We start from the raw sequence: 25,320 nt of genomic DNA on the forward strand, positions 1-25,320 counted from the left end.
TTTAGCAGCAACTGCATTATGGAGACTTTAACAGCAGTTTGCTGCTAACTTTCAGTTAGAATAAAATTCAAAATCATGAGAGACTGAGCAGTCGCTGCATGTCCCAGATATCACATACACAACACATTCACAGAACTGGCAAATGTAAAGATTTCATCTGCAAGTTTCCATAAGGATTATTATTGTGAAATGCTATTTTCACAATAAATGCATTTTTAAGCCGATCTAACACTAACATTCTAGTTTTGATTATTCTCTCAATTCATTACAAAATCATGCATTCAAGTAAAATGAAACAAAACCCATTTGAAACAAGAACCCAAAGTACTTTCATTTGGATGCATATTTTCTTCTCCCCTCCATCATTTTCACATGTCTGCATGCTGCCTGCTGTCAGCCAGATCCAGACATACTGAATCAATGTTCTCCCAGCAACTGCAGCCAGGCTGGAGCTGGGGAGCAGTGGAAATCTCAGGAAAGTCCAGGCCACAGAGATTTTAATAAACTGAAATTGAGAATTCCAGAGGTTTGAATAAACTGAAATCATCACAAAACATTGGCCAATTATTCAGAACAAAACAGTTCACTCACCACAATGAGACGTGCAGTAAACACTAGTGCGTTAGGGAAGCTGAATGGTTCTGAAAAACACTTCAAACACAGCAGAGCTGAATGTCAATAGCCATACTAGAAAACAGCAGTGTATTTTCTCAAAATACCCTGCAAAGCATTTGGGATCGTGGGTTACTTCCGATTGTTCACAATCGGAATGACAATCTACAGTGGTAGAAATCCCTGCAGGAATGATCTCACCAGCTGTAAGGTCCAAAAGAGTGAAGATTTAAGTAAGGTCCACTTAGAGTAGCTCCATCTTTCAATCAAAGCTGTATGAAAACTGGAAGAAAATAATACTGCAGGAAGCACTTGGTTGATGCCATTTAAAAAAAAAGCAGAAATATGCAACCTCAGTAAACACACTATTAGGGGAAACTCCTCTTGTGTAAGCATAATCATGTCAATATACTGTTGACATTCACATTATTGCTTCATTTTTATCTTTTGCTAACTTGGGCCTAAGAAAGAAATATAAAGTGGTAACTGACATAAAAATAACAAAGAAAGAATGAATCTAATGCTATAAACACACCTATAGTTTAATATGTCAAAGATCTCCCTCCCACCCTTGGTCAGAGTGAGCTGATAAGCACACAGCACCTGGCATCCATCTCTTGCCTACACTCCTCCCAGCTTCACTCCGCAGTCTCCGCATCACTAGAAGCGCCATGCCCAGAAGGTCACTGCAGCCTGGCAGCATTACCAGCCACAGGCACTCACACAGCCAGCCAAGATGCATATAAAATACTGCAGATCACACCAGAGGCCCCTCTTGAGCCCATTTCTCTGTTCAGATACAGAGGACCTGGTACTCACCATGCCTGTGGGTACCACAGCCCCTATGTCCAGAGTGCACCACATGTCCTATGGCAGAACCAGTAACCTTTCCTCCTGCATTCCTTAAACAGCAGCTCCTGCTTTCAAGCCTTTTTTGTGTTTTCATGGGTTTGGGTTTTTGGTTTGTTTTGTGGGGTTGTGTGTGTTGTGGGGTGTATTTTTATTTTTTGGATTTTTGTTTAGTTTTGTTTTTTAAAAGTGCCTTTTGTTAAACTCCCTGCGGTGCCAGCTGGGTTTGGCAAACCTCAAAATCTCCCTTGTTCTTTCTTTTACAGAAAAGAAAAAAATACATTGATTGTCCTGTCCTGCAATGCATTTTTAATTTCTTTAACAGAAATTAGATTTCTTACACATCTCCAAGATGACCATTACTGAGCCAAAATCACACTGGTAAACCCTACCTTTGTGCCTTTGAACATTCATTTTAGCATCCATATGCAACATGACAAAAGGACAGAACAGTTTGTATTGCAGTACATTTCACATGTAAAATTCAGCTCAAGTGTTAACCAAACAGCATCAAACTGCACCTACAAATACAAATGTAAAGCAATGGTACAGTAATTGCTATCTTTGTAACCTGCCTTACTTTCTAACAGCCTAATAACCACCATGGAGAGCTTTTGGGATTTGTGAGCTACAGTTTGCCCCGAAATGCAGCATTGACAAGTCCAGGGTCACTTGTGAAAGCATGAAAATCATGAGTTTTCAAATAGTGGTTGTTTGGTCATCATTGTTATTTGAATGGGAGCTTGTGACCTACAACAACTTCCCACAGACTAAACACGAGCCTTTCTTAGATACTTCCTTCACATTTTATGACTTTCAGAGCTGCAAAGATTGAAACTGAATGTAGTGACAAGAATTTTTGTTACAAAACCACCATACTTAGAAAGAAGTCTTCTGTGAAGTTTAAAAAAAAAAAGTAAAATTTATTAATTTATTCTTTATTCTTTCTGTAAGTCCTTATAAGCAGGACATGGGATTTTTGTTCTTACTTTGTCTTTATTCCTATTGCACTGCTGGCTGAACATAAAGAATTTCACGAGAGTCACAGTATGCATTAATCCCTTTCTGTAGCCAAACTGCTTTTTCCAAGGGATAACCAGGACTACCTCTCTATACTACTTTCACCATCTACCTGCTTGCCAGTAAAAAGGCCTATTTTCAGTGGGAAATATGTTATTCATTCTCAGTAAGTTAGTTGCAATGTAAAATCATTTTAATAAGCATTAAGAATATGGATTCACAATAACCAAGTGTGTTTATTAACTGAAGGATCATTACAGAGACATTTATTCTCTTTTAAAACACCGTGTCCAGCTGGTTGCAGCAGTGCTGCAGAATTCCTACTCAGTCTCCAGCAAATGACTCAAGATTCTCAAACTGAAGCTGAAATGACTTCAATGTATTTGCAGTAGCACAATGGGATCCAGAAGGCTCATGCGTTCTGGGGCTCAGGTTTCTCCATTACAACAGAGCCAGGCCCCATTGCTCTCTCTGGACGTTTTGAAGTAAAAGCTATCTACAACTATAATTCACCAAAACCTTTAAAATAATTCCCGACTCTAATAGTGCAAGTTAAGCAAATAACTCTCAAACCGCTTCTCTAGATGTTAAACAGGTTTCAAGACTACATTTTGCCTATGGGATAATGAAGACAGGAATGTGAAACGAACTGCTTCTTTACAGAGATCAACTAAAAAAGGCAAACCAGAACATCAGTGCCTGCTGACTTCCCAGCAGCTTTCACCCTCATAGCTCAGACTGCTTTGTGCCCCAATCAGTTACAAAAGCATTTGGAAAGCGCATTCCACAGTAAAACCATAAAACAAGCTGCAAGGGAATCCACAGCCATTGCCAATAACTAACACAACCAAGTAAATTACTCTGAACACTAACAAGACTGAAAATACTGCTAGGATCTGGCCAAGGACTTGCCAAAAAGGACCGACCAAAAACTTCACAGATAAAGCCCCAGAATGTGATTTGTATCAAAGATTAAAGAACCATAACTTTCTAAATAACCCCTGTGATTAGCAACCAGCTTTTCTTGTCTCGGCTCATCACAGGCTGACATCCTTCCAAAAGCTTCTTATAACATTTTTAACTGAGACATCACATGCAATTGTCACCACTGCATCCCACACACTCCCAGGGATGTGGCAGGCAACAGGAGCTGCACATGCACAGTGTCACCTTCCGGAGGCTGCTGGGGAGAGGCCACACAGGCAGCGTGCACAGGGAAGGTGGGCAGTTGCCAGGTCCTGGTTAAAAATGATCCTTGGAAGCCTGCAGTAAGTATGTTAGTCTGGGATTTCATCCAGCTTTCATCAGTCAGCAGAAAGTATCCCCAAGGTGAACCGCATACCTGCAACAGTTCACACACAGCCAAAGGGCTTTTCGCCCTTAGTAAGCAATACACAGATGCCAGGTTTTAAGTCCAGTGGGACTGAATCTAAATATAGAGCAATTCTGAGTGACAAGTAATTTTGAAATAAGATTCTTTCTGGTTTTGTTAACCCTAATATAATGCATTTTTACAAGAAAAATGGTATTTTTAAAATTCTAAAGTGCATTACAAAAGATTTAGCTTCTATAAAACAAGGAAAAAAAAAAATCAACTTCAGAAGTCTTCTTGCTTCAAGCCACAAAGAGGCAAATATAAGATGATCCCAGTTTATTTAAGTGGAAACTCTGAGTTCTCCAGAAACATCATCCCTCCTGCAATCCTGCTGTAACCAGGCACTTTTACTGTCATCCCCACTGTAATCCTGCCACAACCAGAAACTTTTACTGCTTTTCCATTGACTGAATTCTTTCTGTCTCGAAACTAATTCTGGCTTTAGCTCCCTAAGGAAGTTTATTCTAGAGGCAATCACAAAACCTAAGTTACAGTGGAGAGACCAGCAGACAACTTTGTTGGTAACTGCATCCAGAAGCAAACTGGCCACTAATTAGAGCAGCCCCATGGCACAACTGGGCTCCAATCTCTCACCTGCAGTGGTATCCCTGTACCTGGGGGAGGGAAGTCACCCGGCTGGGGACTGACCCCAGGGGCTCTTCCCCATCATATTTTGTGGGTTTTGCTGGGAGAGAGGAACATCATCTCCCACAGGGCAGAGACCAGAAGCTGTTAGTCAGAAGATGTACACAGGAATGGATGGGACACAGTGTTTTCCCAGGCATTGCCATCCTCCACCGAGCCCCCCGAGAGTCCTTCCCAGGTATGTGCCCAGTGGGGAGTCTGAGTGACAATGTTTCAGCAAGATCAGCCCGTTCTTTTGTTAGATTTTCAGAAGTCATCAGAAAGGAGAACTAGATCCCAGTCAACCATCAAAGCCAAAACTTCTATGTCTGGGAATGAACTAATGCATTAGACATGTCATTCAGACTCTGGCTTGTCTTGAAATAAAAGTTATTTTAAAAACTACATCTGGAAATGAAATGCAGCCTCCTAATGACTCCGCTTTGTGCCAGGCACCTACAAGCAATTTAAACGTAACCTGTTTGTGCAAGTAGAAGAGGCTCTCTCCTAGCTCACTTCCACTGGCTCCCTCCACAGGAAAACCTTCGTGTGATAATTCTGGGCTCTCCTCCACAGCAGCGAGGAGAGGGCAGTGCAACATGGACAAACCCCCAAGAGATTCCTATGTGGAAGACACACCTGACACTCACTGGCATTCCCACACCAGCCAGCTTTATCTACAAGACTTTTTTTCTGGAAAGCAAAGCAAAACCGTAGACTTCCAGTAGCAATCGAGAGGCAAGAGCAAGAAAATAGGGTATACGATGGATTTAAAAAATCCACGTTAAACAAAGTGCATTGGAGGACTGTAAAGTGTGACCTAAATCAGAGCCATTAGCAGGAAGAGCACCATCACCAGCAAACATCTACACAGTTAAGGTTAAACTGCCATATTAAGGGATTAACAAAACACCTAACAACCACCAGGACGCTGACAGGCTTACAGAACTCCTTCGGTCAGCCAGCTGACTTCACCAAACAGAAAGGCTTACATCAGGATATTCTGATTTGCTTGTTGGCTTCAACTAAGCAACTGAGTATTTCAGTTGCATCAGATTTCCAAGTGCAGCCTGTGACTCAGGAGGAGGATCTGTCTTATTCTTATTCTTGCTTTCTATTTGTTTTTCTGAAAGGTTCATCCCATAACCAGAGCCACAACATCTCACATATACCTGGGGCATGAAAAGCATCTCAGAAAGCCTAATAAAAAACCACAGACTCTGTCATGCCTATGCGAGTTCGTATCTAAGGGTTTAAAATACATAAAGATGTTCATATGATCCTATTGCAAGGAAATAATTTTCCAAGTTTTAGTCCCCATTTTTAGCTATTGGGATGTGTATTAAAGGACCATTGATAAAATACTTTACTATTTGCACTCCACGTTAAACTGTTCCCTGGCTTGTCTGTCAGTGACTAAGTATTTGTTGTAATTCTGTGTTACTGGGCTCTACTTGCTGTAACACTTGTTCCTGGCCTCTGAGGTTTAGACAGACCAATTTCTGGTAGATTCCTCCCTCAAAGTTCCCCAACCTGCTGCCTTCAGCAATTCTGCCTGAGCTGCTTTCAGTTCACAGCTGGAGCTTCTCTCCCAGGGTTGTCCCCTTTGAGAACAGCAGTTGCTGCTGATCTTTGGTCTTGCTTTTTAGCCCTTACAAATTTGTATCCATTACAGATTCTTTGAAGTTCTTTCAAGGGCTCTATACTAAGAGCACTAAGCCAGAAAGAGACCTGACAAAATGCCAGCATTTCCATCCACCCTTTGATTATTAACATTTAGAGAAAATGCCAGACATATTTAGAGCCAAAGCAAACATTTTCCTGTGTTACTGCTATAGTTCACATCTGAAAGACTGATGTATATATAAAAAATAAATAAAATAAAATTAAGAAAAAAAACAACAAAAAAAGAACAACCAAAAAAAAAAAAAAGAAATAAACCCTTCAAATCCAAAAACCAAACCAAAACCGAACCCATTTGATGCTGAAAGCCAGAAGGCCAGATAGATACTATATAAACCATACTCTAAAACTTCTTTTAAATTTAACAGACCTCCCTGACACTTTCAACTCTAAAGGATTACTTCTACCCCTCCCCCTGGTTTAAAAAAAAAAAAAATATATATATATATATATACACATATATATACATATATATACACACGCAAGCCCACACATCTCCAAACCAAACAAAACCCCACAGAAGCAAGCAGAAGTACAGACAGGAGATAAACCCAGACAAACAAAGGAAAGGAACCTCCCAGGTCACCAAATTTTGTGCTGCTGCACACAGCCTTACACCAATGTATTGCAAGAAGAGGCGCACCATCTTCTGAAGGAGGAAAAAAATTCCCACCTGCCAAATTGAGCCAAAGTGCCAGAAACTTTGAACTCCAGTTTAGTGACACAATTCCCATGAAAGCTCATGTTTCTCACTGTCTTCAAGAATTAATCCCATAATGTCATTCAGGGTAATTACCTCGGAAATGGTAGATGTGCTTAAATATCAAAAGAAATACAACTCTCTCTATGAACGAAGGCAGACATGCTGTGAAGAAAACAAAATAGCCATTGAGCTGTTGAATAAAGTCTACTGACAGCACAGCAAGATAATGTCGTCATATCTGTCTATACTCACACTTCACCTCAGACTTGGCAGGAGAATGAAAAGTAGAAATAGGAAATGATAATAGTAATAATAATAATAAATCCCTTTCAATAGTGTTAGCACTTACAAGTGATGACTTCTGTTTCTTGGCCTGTTGCTCATCATTCCACACATTTATTAACAACTTTTGGGCAAAGCCTTTTCAACAGCCATTAAAAACATTTGAAAAAGTTTTTGGACCCTAAAATGGTTTGTGCTAGCTATGGGGAAACAAATGAAGCCTGGAGAGATGCAGACAGAGACCAGAGCACAGATGCTGAGAAGGTCTGGGAAACCAATGCAAGTCCTCCAACCCATTCCTTAACCCAGTCTTCTCTACCCTCTTCTCTCACACTTTGTGTAAATACCACCATGCAAATCAGAGAGAAACGGCTTTTCAAGCATATATTAGAGATTTGTCACATTTAAGCTTACATTAAATGAAAAGGTATGTCAGCAGTGCTATGACTCAAAAGTCCAGGTGCTGCATTGCTGCTAGCAATGCTTGAGAAATGTACCTTGAGCAAAAGAAGCTCAGAATGAAAAAAGACATTATCAATTGCCTATCAGCCAAATAGGCAAACATTTCCTTGAGCCTAGACACAGTCAGCAAGAAGCACGATAAGAAATACAGCTGACAGTTATCCAAGACAGATCACAGGATATTTCATGGTAGAAAATTTTATTAAATACAACCACAGCAGTAATAGCAATGTTCACCAGAAACAGGAGCTGTGCACACAGCTTCCACTTACTGCAGGACTGTACACTTAAGTGAAGGAATGTGAGAGCTGTCAGGTTTCATACAAATGTTTAATGTCTCCTCACAGAGAGCTCACCCAGACATCACTATTCAAGCCAAGACAGGTAAGAGTCCTGTTACATTATCCCTAGCTATAATAAAGTTATCCACTATCTGAGAACATTTGCTTGGTACATTGTAATTCTAGATTAATTACTCCCTTAAGTAAAGAGTATTACACTCATATAACAGCTTGCATTTCCTACAGCCAATTTCCAAAAATCCACAGAAGAGAACACAAAAGAGGACAGTAGAAAGCAAGAAAAGCACTTTTTTTCTTGTCAACTAAAGCAGTAAGGCTAGCAAGAGTCTTTAAGTGTCTTGAAAATTGATAATACAGGAATCTTTCAGCCAGCTGAGCAGCTACCTGAGAAAACTGTACTGAAGTAACTAGAAGTGCAGTAATGGACTAGTGAACAGGCTGTGTAGCCATGGTTTCAGCTGAAACTGCGGCACTTCTGATTCATATATGCCAAATAATTAAGGTAAGAATGACACAGAGTGCTTCAAGATTTAACAGGAAAATAATTATTAGCTTTCCTACAAATAAGCACAGAAGATCTTCATTAACATTTACAACATTATACCATTTTTATATTTCTGTACAACCTCAGTTTGACAAGTTTGAAGCTACCAGTGAGACCACTACCTTCATAAAGCACAAAGTGGTGTTTTCAATTTATGCATATTATATGCTCCTTTACTGCAACGCCCACAAGAATGAGCTACAGGGATGTGTGAGAAGTGGGCGTCAGGGTGGAAGTCCTTCCTTCACTTGAGTCTTGTTGCCCAAGCATTGCTAGAGATAGTATTTTGCTTTGCAGTATCAGCTGTAGTTAGAATGAAACACAGTTTGGAGACTAGCAATAATCAAGTATCCATAAAAAGCATTGCTAATATACCAAAATAAACCAGAGTAGCTGTCTCTCACTTCCCAGTGGCATAAAATGGGATCCCATCATCAACAGCCTCACACGCTGGTTTTAACAGTTGCATGCATTTTTGTGGCAATTCAGCAGTTGTTTCTTAGACAATAATTAAATACACTTAAATGAGAATGTTGGGAGGAATCTTACTAATGAATAGCAAAGAAAACATCATTCACATTGTTTTGAACGAAGCAGTCCAAGCCTTGAGATACTCATACATAGGAAACCACAATTTCTCCCTACCACCAGTGTTCAAGTCCACTGCCAATCTGACACAGTCACTGCTGCCAGCACTTGGCACACACAGCAGCACGTGAGCCCACCTTTAGCTTCCCCTTGAAGCAACAGTCATTTCAGCGCAGGCAAGGAATGTTACAGCTGTATTTTACTACAAATTTATCTTCAGGAAACTGGTACAGGATACAAGATAGCAATGTATTACCACTGACATCAACACAAAACAAGTTTTTAATACTCTCACCAGGTAGAAAGCAGCAGAGCACAAGTATTAGCTTCTCAGTAAGAGTCACTACATAGTCTACCAACTTGATCTAAAAAGATTCCTACCATAGTCCTTGGTTCTGCTCCATAACTGATAGCATTTTCTTGCAGCCACACTTACAAGTTTCCCAATTTGTACCTATCCTGGAGTGTCGCTGCCCAAAGCCGCATTCTTTCATGTCCCATCACACCAAGACAGGCAGGTCTGAGTTTGCCCCACAGGTCAGCAGGATGGCATCAGCATCTAGACGCACACAAGCCCAAGTACAGCAGGTTGTGACTTATGCAGACACATCCTTAAGTACATGATCTTGCTTAACTTTATCTTGTCTTAACATGGAAATACCAACTATAAATCATGTGGGAAAGTAAGAAATTGTGGAAAAGCTTTATTTCCAGGTTATGGCTACATACTATAATTTTCAATTCCAAGGAAATTTAATGTAGATACCATAAACTGTACTTGGATTGTCCTGTACTGTCATGCTGACTGGGGGCACACAGAAAGGAGCAAATAATCAGTATTTATCCAAATGGTCAAATTCATTAAAGCACCAAGCAAAAGAGACATACTGATACAAACTGTATGAGCTCAGAAAGAAAGGGGAGAACGCTATTTACTCCCTTCACTCAGCTCTCCTGTCATTCAACTTGGCACAAAGCACCCCTTTCCTCAAGCTGACATGTAGTTTTCACAGTTTGTTGAAAGCCCCTTCAGTTTCTGAAAGCATTTTAAATGTACTTTTCCCTGTATTTATATAAGGAGTTGTTTTATACAAGACACCACCAATCAATCATTTTGAAAGCACAAGAGGTAGACTGATCCTTGTGCACACAATAAACATTCACTAATACACTGAAAATTTTAAACCATTGAAGATTATGGTTTATACACAAACAAAAATCCCAATTACCACAGAACTGGCAAGGAAGTGAAATCTTGATGTATTCCACAAAGAAAACGATTATGTTTTTCTTAGATATCCTTTCTCTATTTCTTATCCAACAACATGCCTCAGCTGCCATCTGAAGTTTAATTAGAGCAGTTGAATAGTGAAAGACACCGATTCGTAGTAGCTGCAGTAATTCTGATGCACACTAATTCCTCAGAGTATTGTTTGTCTTTACTGAATTACTAAGATCTATATACATACATGTATATAAAGAAGATATTTTGAGCTCTGTTTACAATCAGTTAAAGTTTAAAAATTGTATCACAAGCTGATGCAATTTAGGCAATGGATCTTGCACATGAAATTCAAGTGCTGACTGCTGCACATGTGGCAGTGACCACAGAAACTACAGTGAAAAAAAACCAAACAGGAAACAGCAGAAAAACCAGCATAGTGTTAGATGCCTAGAAAAGAAGAGAGGAAGAGATCCAAATGAGACGAGTCTTCAACTTCTTGGTGCAATGGCTTAACAAGTTTGAAAGTGTGTTAGGTTCAGCATTTCTAAATTTCCTGCTGTTGCTTCTGTGCAGTATTTGAGTTTTAACACAGAAATACGGCTTGTAATAATGGTAGATAGAAAAATAATGAAGAACAGTGTGCGCATCCAGAAAGACTGGAAATTTCCACATTCACTTGTCAAGCCAGTCCAGAAAGGAAATGAAACTAAAATGTTCCATCTGTGCAGGCATCAGATACAGAACACACATTATTCGAAGGAATGGATTTGTGAAACTTTTGGTGCAAAAAAACTTTGCACTTGCATGTCCAATTTAGGGTATCATTCTGGTAGCTGCGCAAGGAATCAGACATTTGCACATTCAAACAATTCTTTACCAAATGCTCTCTAACTCATTAGCTCTGCATATCAAACATGTGCTTTCCTACTTGAGCAATACAAAGTGTAAGACAACAAGATTTTGAAAGATAGAGTCTGAATCTTCACAATGAACTAAGCTTTTGAGTAAAGCATCATGAATGCAGCAGTCCTGCCAAGCTGGCTATATGTGTCATCCACCTTCATGCATTGCGTAGAAAACAAAGAAATCAAACTGTAGAAAAGCTGAGATTAACTGGAGCAAAGCCAATAACGTTTGCACAGCATGGTTGGATCCACCCTGTAGAGCAGGGATTTTTAAGCAGAAAAACAAGTGCCATTCTCAATGAAAACTCAAGTGTCACCTGAAGACAAATCCTTATTAAATGTTACATTTCTACACTCTATTAAAACTTATTTCACCCTTTTGTAATTTTACTGCTAATAAGTGATATGATTTTAAATATCAGCGACCTTAAAGTTGTTTAAAAGTTCCATTTATGCATCAGTAGAAATGTCTCACTCAGACTCTCCCTGCAAGGCTTGCATGACAACCTGTCAGTCTGTAATTTACGACTGCATTACTCATCTGGTAGGAGGTCTACAGGGAACCTCGCCTGCAGAGTTCCTTCCCCACAACCTAGCTTGCTTTGATGTTTTCAGCCACAGACCTGGAGTCTTAGTCCATGTGTACTCGTTTAGCTGAGCCATTAAGTCACACCGCTTCAGGCTCCCTGTCACGGAGCTGCCTCCTGCCTATGGTGATTTATTAGAATAATAATGAAGTCACTTTATATGCTTTTTTCATTGATGTCTTTATCTTTTTTATTAGTCTTCTAATAAAGTCTTCAAGTTTCTGAAGCAAACACTTGAAGGAGTCATTGTTTTGCTCACATTTTCCTTTGTTCAATTCTTAGGACCACTACACTGATAATTAGTTTTGCGATATAACGTGCAAAATCAATGCTATGATTTTTGCAAGCACAAAACTTGTATCTAGCAGTGAGTGACAGACACTGAGAGACAAAACTTCCCTAGAATCAACACAACAGGCTTCTCAGGACCTAATAAGCTAAAATGTCTTGTAGACGTTGCTCCACCTTGTATAACTCCTATACTCAGCGGCTAGAAGTACGTTTTCCTGAAGTTACTGTTCCATTTAGAACCATAAGGATACATTTTACTGTCTTTTTAATACATGGGATAAAATTGTAAAAATTGTTGCACACACGCCTTATCACAGTATCATGATAAATAACACTAGTTCCGTACTTGCACTGCAAGACCTTCAGGGCAGATACTGACTCCAAATACGTTTTACTCAGCTTATTACAGATACATGCCACTAATAGTAGAGTACTTCATGCCTTGCTTCAAAAAATCATTTACCTATATGAAACAACACAGGATTTCATCTCTGAGCATTTCTACCTACCATAAATTAAGTGCCATAAAGTAAAAACTAGATGCCATTTCAGTTGCAACCATGGCACCCCAAACACCATGTTAAGGGGTGGTAAGCGCTTGCACAGGGCTGTGACAGTTATGGAAAGCTGTGCTATGAAGAAGGCAGCTGTGGGGAGCTTGTACAATAAGCATGCATCTTCCACAGTCAGGGAAACAGAGCAGCAGAGCTGGCCAAGATAAGGATATGAGATCTTTGTAAGACTCCGCAGCTGACAGGAGCTGATGGCATTTATTAGATGTATTTAATTTCATTTATACTCTCAAATGCATCCAGACACTTTCAATCTCACAAGACAGAAAGCACTTGCATAAACATACGAACTGGAAAATAAATAGAGTGCTGGCAGAGAGTGAACCAAATGTGTTTGTCAGAAGCACTTGGGTTTGCAAAATTAAGTCCTCTACAGCCAATTTCCAAATCCTTGGAAACCAGAGGGAGTTCATCTATGTCATCATTGGATCGGAATTTTGTCCCTCATCCTTAATTTTATTATGACCTAGAAATTAAATCCAGCTCACACAACCAGCCAGGTACTTTTTATACGTATTCACAGGGGAAAAATCTTCAGAAAGAGCAGAGGATGCAGCATGCCACACTTGCTTTGTTTTAGAAGAATTGAACCAAAACCATGAGGGGAAAAGGAAAAGCCAGCAAGAGACCATCCATACGAACACCAGGTAGAGCAGAGGCTCAGCAAAGGAAAAGTGTAATAAAACAAAGAAAATGTAAGATCCATCATTTTTTATACTACTGTCCAAAGCATCTCCCTTTAAAGGATTTGATCTGTCTGGCCTCTCTGCCAGATGTTTCTTATTCTTTTTATAACAGAGATGGGTGAGAACAAACAGAGTCCATCTCTTAGGTCAGAGCAACCTGCATAGGAATGCCTGTATTCCCTCTTGCCTCCCTTGGAGACAACCTGAGCTTCTCAGAGCTTGGCACAAAGACTAGCCAAACATGGATTTATTGCAGTTCTCTGCAATTTTTGATAAGCGAGAGAAAAAAGTTTTGGTTTGGGTTGAGCAAACAATTGCATTCAATTCCAAGTGCTGTTTTAAGCCAAACAAATTTTTAACCATGTTTCAGTGAAGAAGCCATGAAAAGCTTATACAATTGTAAGAACATTTTGTCACAAAATCAACATATTCTAAAGAAAGGTTTTGGTAAAAACTTGTGCCATGACAACATGTTGGCAATAGAGTCTTCCTGCCAAAAAATTGGCCAAGAGACGTATCCAGAAATCAAGATATCAAACCAATCTCCATTTTAGGTTTTATCAAAACATTGGTACGGAAAAAGCAAGCTCGGTCTCCCTGGCAGCAGGTAACCAAACAGTGCCGTGGATGAAGGGCAGGTTGTGTTACTCCCTCAGGCACATGGCTGCCTCCTCTCCAACTTGCAAGACATGCTTGCCTGCAAGTGGCCAGACCAGACAGATCCAGGCAGAGCAGCTACAAGGAAACACAGGTGAATTTATACCAGTGTGTACCCTCAGCAGTGTTTTGTGAACATACTGGTGTCATTCTTCTATCAAGCTCCTGAAGGGCTGTGAAACAGGCTGTAAAAGTCTTAGTCCCTTCATAAGGGATTATTAACTTTGGGTTTCCACATCTGGAAGGTAATTACCAAAATTCTGCTTGTGAACAAAATGGTTTAAGTGCCACTCCTCAGTTCAGCAACAAGAACCTCTATAATTCAATGTAATTTTATTACCACCAGGTGAGATAATCCTTCAGGATAATCCCACAAACTTCAAGAGCATCAAAACAAGTGTTCATGTGCACATACATGCAGCAGCAAAGCCTGCAAGACTTTGCTGCTCCTGTGCCGCAACCATTTAACATCCTCTCCCAGTTAGCATCTGCATACATTTAACTATTTTCAAGCTTTCTGAACAGTCTCTTTAGTTATTTAAAAAGCAAAACTGCTGCTGCCACCCTTCTGGACTCAGACCTTTCCCCCCAAAACAAACAAACAAACAAACAAACAAACCCAAACCAAACAATTCCCATTGTTCTCAGTCTAAGACTGCAGAACAAGGGGTCCTCCCGGGCTGCTCTAGACATTGCTCCATTCATTTTCAAGAGGCATCCTTCCATTGCTTAAGAAGCAGCACCAGAAGCACAGTGGTTTTCCTGGTAGGACACTGGTTGGCCACCACAATCAAGCCACACAATCAGCCATCACAATCAAGCGCAGCCATAGAAAATCAGCTGAAGGTTTTGGCAGAAGGGACTGGGGCTGGCACTCCAAGGTCAGCAGCTTTCTCAGGGGGGTTTGAGACTGTGGGACGGACTCCCACAAGGGCTGTACTCCACAGCAGCTTTACCACCTTGTCCCCAACATCCTTGCTGCTTGAGCAGCAGCACACTGCAGAAAGCTCATGGCATACTCCTCCTGCCCTGGGACCCAACACTGCAGCTCCCAGTGAAACCCCAACTTACAGATGCTTGATACTCTGAGATTGACATGAGAACCAAATAAGAATAAAACATTTTTATTTATGATTCATGCCATCACAGGATCATCAGTGCACAGAAGTCTCCAGATTTGCCCAACATGCATGATTTTGCTCTCACAACTGTCTAACATCCTTCTAGTGAGTCACTTTGTGTGGAGACAGTGCTCTCATGGGAGAATGCATAATTAGTACATAAACTCTGAATAATCCTGAAAGATACAGCAAGGCCATGAGAGGCCCGAAGAAGCTTAAGCAACCAAGATAAGAAGAAGCTGGAATTCACTGTGTTAATGAGAACTGTGGACTGTTGCCAAGCTTTCGAGGTCGAGTTCTCACACCTGTGCTTAACCAATTGTATGTTAGTCACTAAGGGTCTTCAAGACATGTATCCAATCATAATATGCCAAATCACTGTTAACTGCATGTAAGAAATAGTATATAAGCAGTTAAGGCTTTGTAATAAATTTGGCAATCGCTTGATCACACTGATCGTCTCTGCGTTGTCTGTGACTCCCTCATCAACAACTTTGGACTTTACCTTGGAAGTAAAACAAGAACAAAGCCAAAGGCTCTCTGCTACATGCATAGTAGATAAAACAAGCTAGAAGCCAAGAGCATGTGAATTTACAGCTAAGTACTTCCAGAGAGCAACTCTAGTCTAATCTCTATGTCAGAAAATGTTTTTCCAGGATGGGTTTGTTGTGGTTTTTTGTTTTTGTTTGGTTTGTTGATGTGGTTTTTTGTTTGTTTTGGTTTGTTTTTTAAAGATTCAGAAATTATATGAGTCTTTTGGAAAAAAAGCCAAATTATCCTCTTTTTTTTATTCTTCCCTTTTAGTGAAAAGGGAATTTCTTTTTCTTGAAAACACTTTCAGAAGACTGCTTTAGTTCCCATGCTGGAAAACTAATACTTTTGGCCAAGAATCGTTTTGGGTTATTCCATCTATCATCCGCTTTCAATGCTGAGTGGGTAACTTACCTTCCTAAACTGTTATAAGAGACAGGGCCTCAGTCTGAAGGAGAACAAAAAGTGAGTAATGCTTACCTTTTGTTCTTAGAGGCTGTCACAAGCACTACACTGGCTACCCTGATGCAAATGCAAGCCAAAGGACAGAGAAAAAAAGAAATAGTAAAATGAAGCTGCTTTAAAACTACATACTTGCTCTTTCAAATGTGTAACTAGTGCCTTTATTCTGTTATGAAACAAAGGGGAAAATGTTCAAAATGTTCACAAATTAAGATCCTCCGTGACTAAACATAGTATTTACTTGAAGTAAATCTGGTATTCACATATTTGTTTTTTTCAACTGCTTTGAACATAGCCTGGACTTCATAAATATGCTGGAAAACATTTAAACTTCAGCCAGAGGTGACTGTTTCCTTTCAGAAATAAGCACTGGCTTTGGGCTGACAGAGGAATAGCTCAGCATGACAAAGCAGCAGCATCTGGGCCTCCTGATGAAGACCAGTTTATGGCAACAGGTTTCCAGTTTATAACTACAACACAAGCCCACATTATATCATGTTACAAAGAGCTAGGCTTGCTTTGGAAATAATCTGTACCTGAATGTTATCCAAGTACAATCAGCCCCAAAACGGCATTGAGAAAAAAGGCATTTCCTCTTCATACCAACGAAAATTATAGAGAGTATGAAAACTAGAGGTGAATATTGTTGCAGAAATAAATAAAACATCGCCCTGGTTTCCAAACAGAGCTCTTAAGAACTGCTGAAAGAATTAAATGCACATTCCTACCAGCTCGATTCAACAATTTTCTTCATATAAAAATTACAGTATTAGGCTTGCTGTTGTGGAAAGAGAACATATTTACTAGCTTTTAATAGCAAACTTTCAGCCTCTATTCACAATCTGCTGTAGTTTTACCCAAGACAGGAGTTAAAATCTTTCTTGGTCTAACTTTTTACAGTTATTTATTTCAGTCATTCAGAAACAGAGCTATTACCATTTTCCTGATCTAAGTAAATGGTTATTTGTATGGCAATGATACATATTTTACCTACAGCTACCTCCTTATGACCAGCAGAAATGGCCATTTCCAATACCCTTTCTTTGCTTGGGGAACGACAGACAGACACTGCCATGGGGAATGCAACAGCGTGAGCATGAGGACTGGCCACTGACTACTAACTTGTCACGCAAGAATCAATCACACCAGTTGCAAAGCCTGCAAGTTTCACCATACAGAACCGCACTGGCGAAGGTTTTTGAGCCAAGCTGTTTCTTTCAGAAGCCTCTCAGTGCAGCAGAATAGCCCACTGGGAGGCAAGTCAAGCTGTCAGTGAAGGAGAGGGCAGCACAGGTCTGCTCACCGGTAGCACTTGCTGCCAAGCCTCTGGTGCCAAACGTGGGGGCCACATGCCCACAGTGTGGTCCGGGCTGTGGTAGACAACTCCTAGGCAGCAGTGCCAGGGATGCTGCCCCATGACATGTCAGCTGCCTCTGAGTCATCACTGAATGGGCACTGCTTCATCTCCAGGAGCAGACAGGAAGCTCCAGACATGCAGGGGTTCTCTGACAGAAATAAGAAGCCCATAATACATCCTCCTGACAATACCAGCAAGTAACAATTCCTACTCAAGTAAAATGAAATCTCTCAGGGGCTGGCATCAACATCAACTCAGCTACCTTGAGTGGAACATACAGCAAAGTAAAGTATACCTTGCTTCAGAAATGCAAGTTATCAATCAGATTTAAGATAAGGTGCTAAAGTAATTTAAAGAAATTGTAAGATTTCATAAGCTTATAAAATTGTAAAAGTCCATAACCTTCATCAGTTAGTTCTTTCCTTTAAAAAAATCATTTTACCCACAGAATGCAAAAAAAAACCCAAAAGAATCAGTAATTAAAATCTACATTCATCCTTCATGAAAGGTTTACTAAGGAGGGGAAAAAAACCTGACAGTAGTAAAGCAAAGTGCTATTCATCTGGAAGTAAAATATGCGCATTTCTACTCATACAGAGTTTACAGTTGACTTCCACTGCAACAGGATGAAATGCAATTTGTATTTCTGTTCCTACATAGACGTTAGTTTCTGTTGTGCCTATAGCTAAAGCAGTGTAAAGCAAAGGGTTACCAGGCATTTACTAATTCCTCCCGTGGCCTGCAGATGCTGGGACAGCAACTGTGGTGTTTTGGCCAGACTCTTCACAAAGCTCTGGATGTGTGGGAACACACATGCATCTGAAGAACTTCACTGAACTGTCACACACCGGAAACCTTCTTGACATGTCAGTGGCTGTTAAAGCAGACCCTTGCACATACAACTTATTCCTTCACCCACATGTTAACTAATCTTACAGTCTCTGTTTCTCAGGACTGAGAAATATGCACCACTGCACATAGCAGAGGAACAAAACCTATAGAAAAAGAGTAGATTTTTAAATTTGGATTGTTGAAAATGCCATTTAAAAACCTCTCTCAAGCACCTCCAGTTTGCAGTGCAGACATATAGTCAGGAGTTAACCTGTATCACAAAAGCACAATGCAGAAGTTTGCCAGTGGCAGTCCTGAAACCCAGGGAACATGCTGTGGTCCTGCTTCCACCTGTTCACTATCCCCTCTGCAGCCAGGTGAGCTGCAGAGCTCACTAGTCTCCTCCAGCCTGCCATGTCCTGTGCTGCAGCGGAGGAAGCAGTGGTTTGGTTGCCAGGACCACTTCCCTGCAGGAGAGGCAGGCAGGCCCTTGGAACATCCCAGACCTCAGGACTGAGCAGCCCTGGGCTCTAACAAGAGGGAGCCAAGCCCAGGAATATCCATTTCAATGTTTCTGGGAAAGTAAAACCAGAGACTGAGCAAGAACGGTATTCTGCTGCTACTGCACTTTTTGCTTGGTAACTGTTCTGCTTCCACCTCCTGCTCTTGAAGGCACGGTTTTGCCAGGTCCTTCCTTCAATCTCCATCAACTTCTTAAGCACACAACTCAGTCCCTTCCTCTCTATGTCAAAAGAAGCATCTACACACCACTGAAAGATGGACACAGGGTGGAGGAAGCCCCTTACTCTCTCCTTTAAGCTCCCCTCCCAGACACTTCCCCACTGCCCATCTGTCCCTCCCCAGCCAGACACCCTGCCATCACACCCGAATCCTGCCCTTCCTCATTCCACCAGCAATCCAGGCTCCCAGGACAAAGGGGTTTCTTAGCAGTGGTTACTTTTGTGAAACATGTAATGGACAAAACATGAAATAGAAAAATAAAATACTGAGTATCTACCAAGTAAGCTCAGAGCTTGGCTGCACTGTGAATGAAGGAATGCCTTTAAAAAAAGGCCATATTGATAATTCAAAATTTGTCTATGTCACATTAGTAAATATGATTTAGTTATTGGTTGAATAGCAGACTTCTTTATTTTTTCCCCCCAGTACAAAAAAAGAAGTAAAGTCATATATATTTAGACTGTTCTGATTCCTACACAGTGTTAAATAGAGCCAGCCTCTTGAAAGTCATTATTTTTCCCCAGGGCAACAAAAAAAAAAAAAAAGAGAGGAAGTCATACTTTTGTTCTTGAACTGTATTCAATTAAAGACTTACTAAGACAGTGAGAGTTTTAGATTCTTAATGTATCATCATTTAATTTCTGGATGCAAGTCAAGGAATAAACAGAAAAGAACATTTATTTTAGTGCCTGTCAAGTTGCTTCCAAATGCTCCATTCCACATCCCAACAGAAAGCTAATAAATAAAAACAGATTATGCTGGACTGAATGCAAGGGATCCAAAATCCCTGGATTTTGGAGCCAGACTCCTCATCAAAGGATCCCTGCCTGCACCGGGTGTCCCACTGGGCCCCACAGCACCTTCTGCCTCTGGACATGCCACCCAGCTCAAGAAGCTTCACCCACAGCCGCACTCCCTGCAGCTGGGCAGGATCTGCAGACAAGGAGAGGTGTGCCTTCTCCCCGCAAAAGGATTATGCCAGAAGCAACAGGGAAACAGGAGATAGTAGCAAAGGCGCAGAGTAAATAAACACAGGTTTCTTGTACTTTGGTCTATATGAGAACATCAGATTCCTTGACTTTCAGCACAGCCGTCTGATAGTCTATAAAAGGGTTTTATAGAAAACTGTGTTTTGGAATAGCTTGCAACATTCATCCTTGGAGAGTATATTATATGCAGTAATGGAAAGGTCATTTGAACTGACTTATGGTTTTGACACAAACCAACAGAAACATACAGTTAAGTCTGAAATACACAGAACGTTTCCAAAACAAATGAAACGTAATAGGAGTCACTTAGGAAACCAGTCCATTCTTGCATTACATATATGCCAATATAAAACTCTTTTGTTCCATCTAGCACTGCTGAAGGGTGCCTAACCTCATTCACTAAGCTCAGGATCAGCAAGATATTCCAGAAGAACTGGCATAATGATAACACTTCCTCCTCAGTTCCTCCTTACTCCAATAAGCATCCATGGAGGTCAGCACTGGTGGAGTCAGCTCATACAGGAGAAGCTGAAGCTAACAGCCCACCAATGGGGCAAATTCCCATTTCACATCTGATTTAGGCAAAGTAATGGCAGCCACTAAAAATGTATTCCCTGGGTAAACAAATGCTAATACAAATACGCCTCATAAGCTTCTTTGGATATGTTCATATTGGACTCTGGATTCATGGAATTGGAGGGGAACTTACTGACAAAACCAGGTTATCGTGAACTTCTAGTCCCAAGGAACATGGATCTATGCACTTGCCATAGCTCAGAGCCACACCACTGAAATAAAGGTCAAGACGCTCTAGAGATATCTTTAAGCATATCATTAACTAAAAATTCCCACCTTTCCTTATAATCAGCAAATTACTAGCACAACACAAGAAACACAGACTTTTAACAATCACCTTTACTGAGTTCATTGGGAATTATATAGATTACCTCATCAGTGTTAGCACAAGTTTGGTAGCCTTCACTCCTGCATCTCCCACCTCTTGCATTGTCAAGGAACATAAGTAAACAACACAGACTTCAGAAATACATGATCCCAAGATATTTGTAAACTCATATTTGGAAGAGAGATTTTTTCCCTGTTGTGATCCATTTTAAGCCAGACCACAACATAAACATGTTAAACCTAATAAACAATACAGCTTTAGCACTGTTTAAATATTGAACTACAGCGCATTCAAAGTGGAGTTCAAAGCAAGCCAGTCATTTCTCATTTAATTTTGTCACAGGAGACAGGCATCACAAGAGCTTCAGAAAGACAACAGCTACACAACAGTCACTGCACACCATTGAAGAAACCACAAGACAACTTTCTTATGACAAAAGTAGCAGAAGAGACACACAAGGATCTTTATCTAGCTAAAATCTCATGACCTTATGAGAATTAAATTTTTTAAGGTATTTTTAATTCAGCATTTTATACTTGAAAATGATTGAAGCACTCGGCTGAACATACAAATGGAGTAAAAGGAGAAAATGACAAGTTTAAACTCTCCACTTCTTACTTTTCGAATTCATATCACACTTTCACACTGTCTTTTCTCAAATGACTTCTCAGATGCTATTCAAGACAGAAATTATTCAATTACTTAAAAGTTAGAAGTATCAAAGAGGCACACCACATGAGCAGTCTCCCCTACCATCTTAATCAATCGGTTTGTTGATACAGGTTCTCCACAAAACCAACGCCAATGTTAATTCATTTAGCATACTCAGTCCCAGATTCCATGCATTTACTAACTACTTGCTGGTACAGCTATAACAGAAAAGCATCCTAATGTAACTTAAACTTACACAGTAAGGTCAATTTTTTTATAGTGTGCAACCCACCATGGCAAGCTCAGCAAGTAAAATAACATGCATTAACTAAAAACATTTTATCTTCTATACTGTGAACAAGCACAGCATGGTATAGCATTCAGGCTTTCTTACCTGTGGAACAGCCATCTTCTCCCCATATTTCAGACCAGAAAACCTCTAATTTTCTAACACTAACATTGACTCCAAAAGGCCCATATAAGAATTCCTACACTTCTCAGGCCCTGCTCATCTTCAATCATAAGCCTCAAAACTGTTTGTATTTGTCCAATCTACATTAAACAGAACAACATCAGACCTTAAAAAAAAAACAAACTGAACCTTCGCTTTTAAATAGTCCCTGTAGGTTTGTGTGCATAACAAAAACACAAACACAGTGAACCTTCACACTGCCACTCACCCTTTTAACACCTGAAAATATTGTTTCCTGGCTCATTAAAAATGCTGACAAATTGAGGACAAAACATATCAGCTGTGCAGAAGAAGGGCTGCAGTCAAGATTGGAAAAGCTAGCATGCCTGACAATAAAGCATTCAGGCTTTAGAATTTTTATTTAACTGCAACTGGGAAATTAAACATAATATAGTTAGGAAATATAATCTCATCTGTAAATTTGAAATAAGCAACCGTGCCCTGTTTCTTTTACCCAAAGGTATCTGTTTGCTTGTCTGGGAGGAGGGCGGGGGGGGTGTTTGGTTTTGTAGTTTTTTTTCTATTTGTTTGGAGGTTTTTTCCAACTATTTAAAAGATTAAATGGTCAGTGTACAGGGCCATTTTCATGAAATGAGAAATTCTTACTTCATCAAAAGCAAAAATTATTCATCCCATACATTAGTTTTAGCTTGTTTTCAATTGTTTGGTAGGTGAATTTTAAGTTTCTTGTTTATGAACTGCCAGAAAATCTTCCTTTAACCATTGCACTATACCTATAGATTATCCAGGCTTATAGATTTGTAAGTAACAACACACTGCCCCTGGGTCTCACACATTTTTTACTTAAAACATTGGCTAATTATAATTAGCAATGGTCAAATGGGTAAAGATGGTATCAGCTATCAATCAGCTATCAAAGTTATTCCAATTCCCACTGATACATTACATCATTAAAAATAATCTATTGACATATATATATATTTGCCTTTTTTGCATTAGTTAATCTTACCATGGTGAATTACAGCTTTACCCAATGCATTGTGGTATATAAAAGAAATAAAGACCGATTTTAACCACTTGCTGTTTCCAGGAGCTGTTATCTACTGCCCAGCAGGTGCTGCATGCCTCCTGGTGGTGAAGTACTTTCAATTCACAGTGACCACATCCATAGGTAGTAATTTCCAAACTATCACACTTGGTTAGTCTAAGTTTAGGCCTTTCAATGCAAACCCAAAGTGTACAAGTACCCCTGAAGGCTGCAGAAGACAACGGAAATACCCCAGCTGATTTTGGCAGAATTTAAGAGTAGGAATCTAATCAGGTAAAGAATTTGAATTCAAACCCAGAAAATTCCTGGGTTTGAATTCATGTCATCCCCAGCATGCTCAGTTCCCATGATGACCCATGAACTTCTCCAAGAAGTACACTAGGAGAGAACAGAGTTTAACAACAAAAAAGTCACCCTATCAAAAAAAACATGTGTAGTGGCTCTGGAAGAATGGAGATTAATCCTTTCACCTCACAAGATTTCTCTGTTTACAAACTATTTGTAAATATATGTATTTTAAACCACATAGGTCACATTCAGCAAGAAGCAAATAAAACCAAAACAAAGCTGCTGATGGCCTGGTTTGTTCAGGGGAACACAGATGAAGCTTTCCAAATTAAAATTCAAACCTCAGTCATGCTTTCTGCAAACTATACAAACCTTTCTGCCCCTCATGGATTAATCAAAGCTGTTGATTCATGGCAAAGTTACTGGTAGAGTATAAGAAGATACAATTAGGGTTGGTTTGCTGTTAGTTTTTAATATATGAACTGCTCACATCAAAACAACAAGAGGAGTTAAATCCCTTATCTAAAGGCACCTGACTGTAATTTTGTGGAGATGCATAAACAGAAAAGTTTCTGCACACTCTTAGCATAACTTTCTTTTCTTTTTAACTGCATATTGAGGAGTCTTCCAATACAATTCTTCACTTCAGGTTGAACAATATCATGGGAGAAATCACAAGTCACTTAGATCAAGCAAAACTGATTGTGACAATTTTTGACTTGTACAATTATTTTATGAGTACTAAGACTGGCTCTTGGGATTAAACAGAAACTCAGATCCTGACAGCTGAGCAGCAGCCACCTACAGGATAAAGTACTTTAAATATAAATTTTCCAAATACAAGGTGAGTTTTTAAAGCTAAAAGGGCGGGAAGCATGGAATATTTACAAGGCCTAGAGACTTAAAAATGCAAGAGAATCAGTGCTGAAACATCTAACTACTTCTGCTTGTGTAGCTAATTTTGTTAACATTTTATAAATAAGTTCAGCTCTTTGGTCCTTCTCATGTTTTATTTTTTATGAAGGAGATCACAGTTCAACACTGCTGAAAACAGTGAGCTTCACTGACTGCAGAACTCATACAGAAGAAAGGGCAGGCACCAGTTCATTACTGTAGTGCTCCAGTACAGTGACCATCCTACACTGTCCCTCAGTCTAAAAAGTGAGCACTGACACCAGCTGGGGCAACCAAAACTGTTGTATAACATATGCAACAAAACTTCCTACCCTACAGGATCCCATAAGCATTCAGCATCAGGAGCTTTACCAATTTCAATAAAGCACTGTCTCTGCAATGCACAGCATGAAGAAAAAAAAATCCATAGGTCTATGAAACATCACAGGCATCAGATAACAGGAGAAGGAAAGAATGACTATAGCTTGGATGAAGGGAGCACAATATCTAACTAGCAAGAGTGCAGGATATTCGACCTACGAATTAGCACAAAAATTGGTGTGGGGGCATGTTGTGATTGTTACAGATTCCAGCTCAGTTTATTTTTTCAAAAGAACAGAACAGCTCACCAATCTATCAGCATTTTATTAAAGCTGTCCCTGTGCACTCACTGTCCTGAAAATGACTTGCACAGGCAATAAAGAACCCACAGGAGCAGGTTTGACAGCAGCCTGGCCATGGTTTCTGTTCAAAGGCAAGGGCACTAACTGATCTACCAGAATGGACTGCGACACTGAGAACTAAGATAAGAACTGCAAGAATGCTGCTTCCCGTATAAGGACCACCCATTGAGGCACACACCAGCACAAACCACAGACTGAGCGTGAATTGACTTAAAGAGCCTTCATGGGTTTATCCATGTACTAAGGCATAGTTTTGCATGATCTCCATTCACTGAATTCGACTAACCCTTTCGTATCAGCGTAGCTATCTTCCCCTCTCTTATGACCAAGGCCCATAAAGTGTACCAGGATGCAAGACCTAATCTTGTATGCATCCCAGTAGCTTCTTTACACTGTACAATGCCAAATTATTCCATTCCA

General features: G+C 40.0%; 1 protein-coding gene across 1 annotated transcript in view; it reads right to left on the reverse strand.

The window, feature by feature from the left end:
* The window catches only part of LOC133268905 (arylacetamide deacetylase-like), a 47,464-nt gene extending 25,727 nt beyond the window's left edge, over positions 1-21,737 (reverse strand). Inside the window, exon 1 of the mRNA XM_061452715.1 lies at positions 21,657-21,737. Coding sequence (XP_061308699.1) covers positions 21,657-21,659 — 3 coding nt within the window. The 5' untranslated portion in view covers positions 21,660-21,737. The remainder of the gene's footprint in view (positions 1-21,656) is intronic.
* Between the last annotated feature and the right edge of the window lie 3,583 nt (positions 21,738-25,320).

This window comes from Pezoporus flaviventris, unplaced genomic scaffold (assembly GCF_033815535.1).
Source record: "Pezoporus flaviventris isolate CSIRO_AGI_PZ_B2104156 unplaced genomic scaffold, CSIRO_AGI_Pfla_v1 ptg000013l, whole genome shotgun sequence".
In the NCBI taxonomy this organism is placed as follows: Eukaryota; Metazoa; Chordata; class Aves; order Psittaciformes; family Psittacidae; genus Pezoporus; species Pezoporus flaviventris.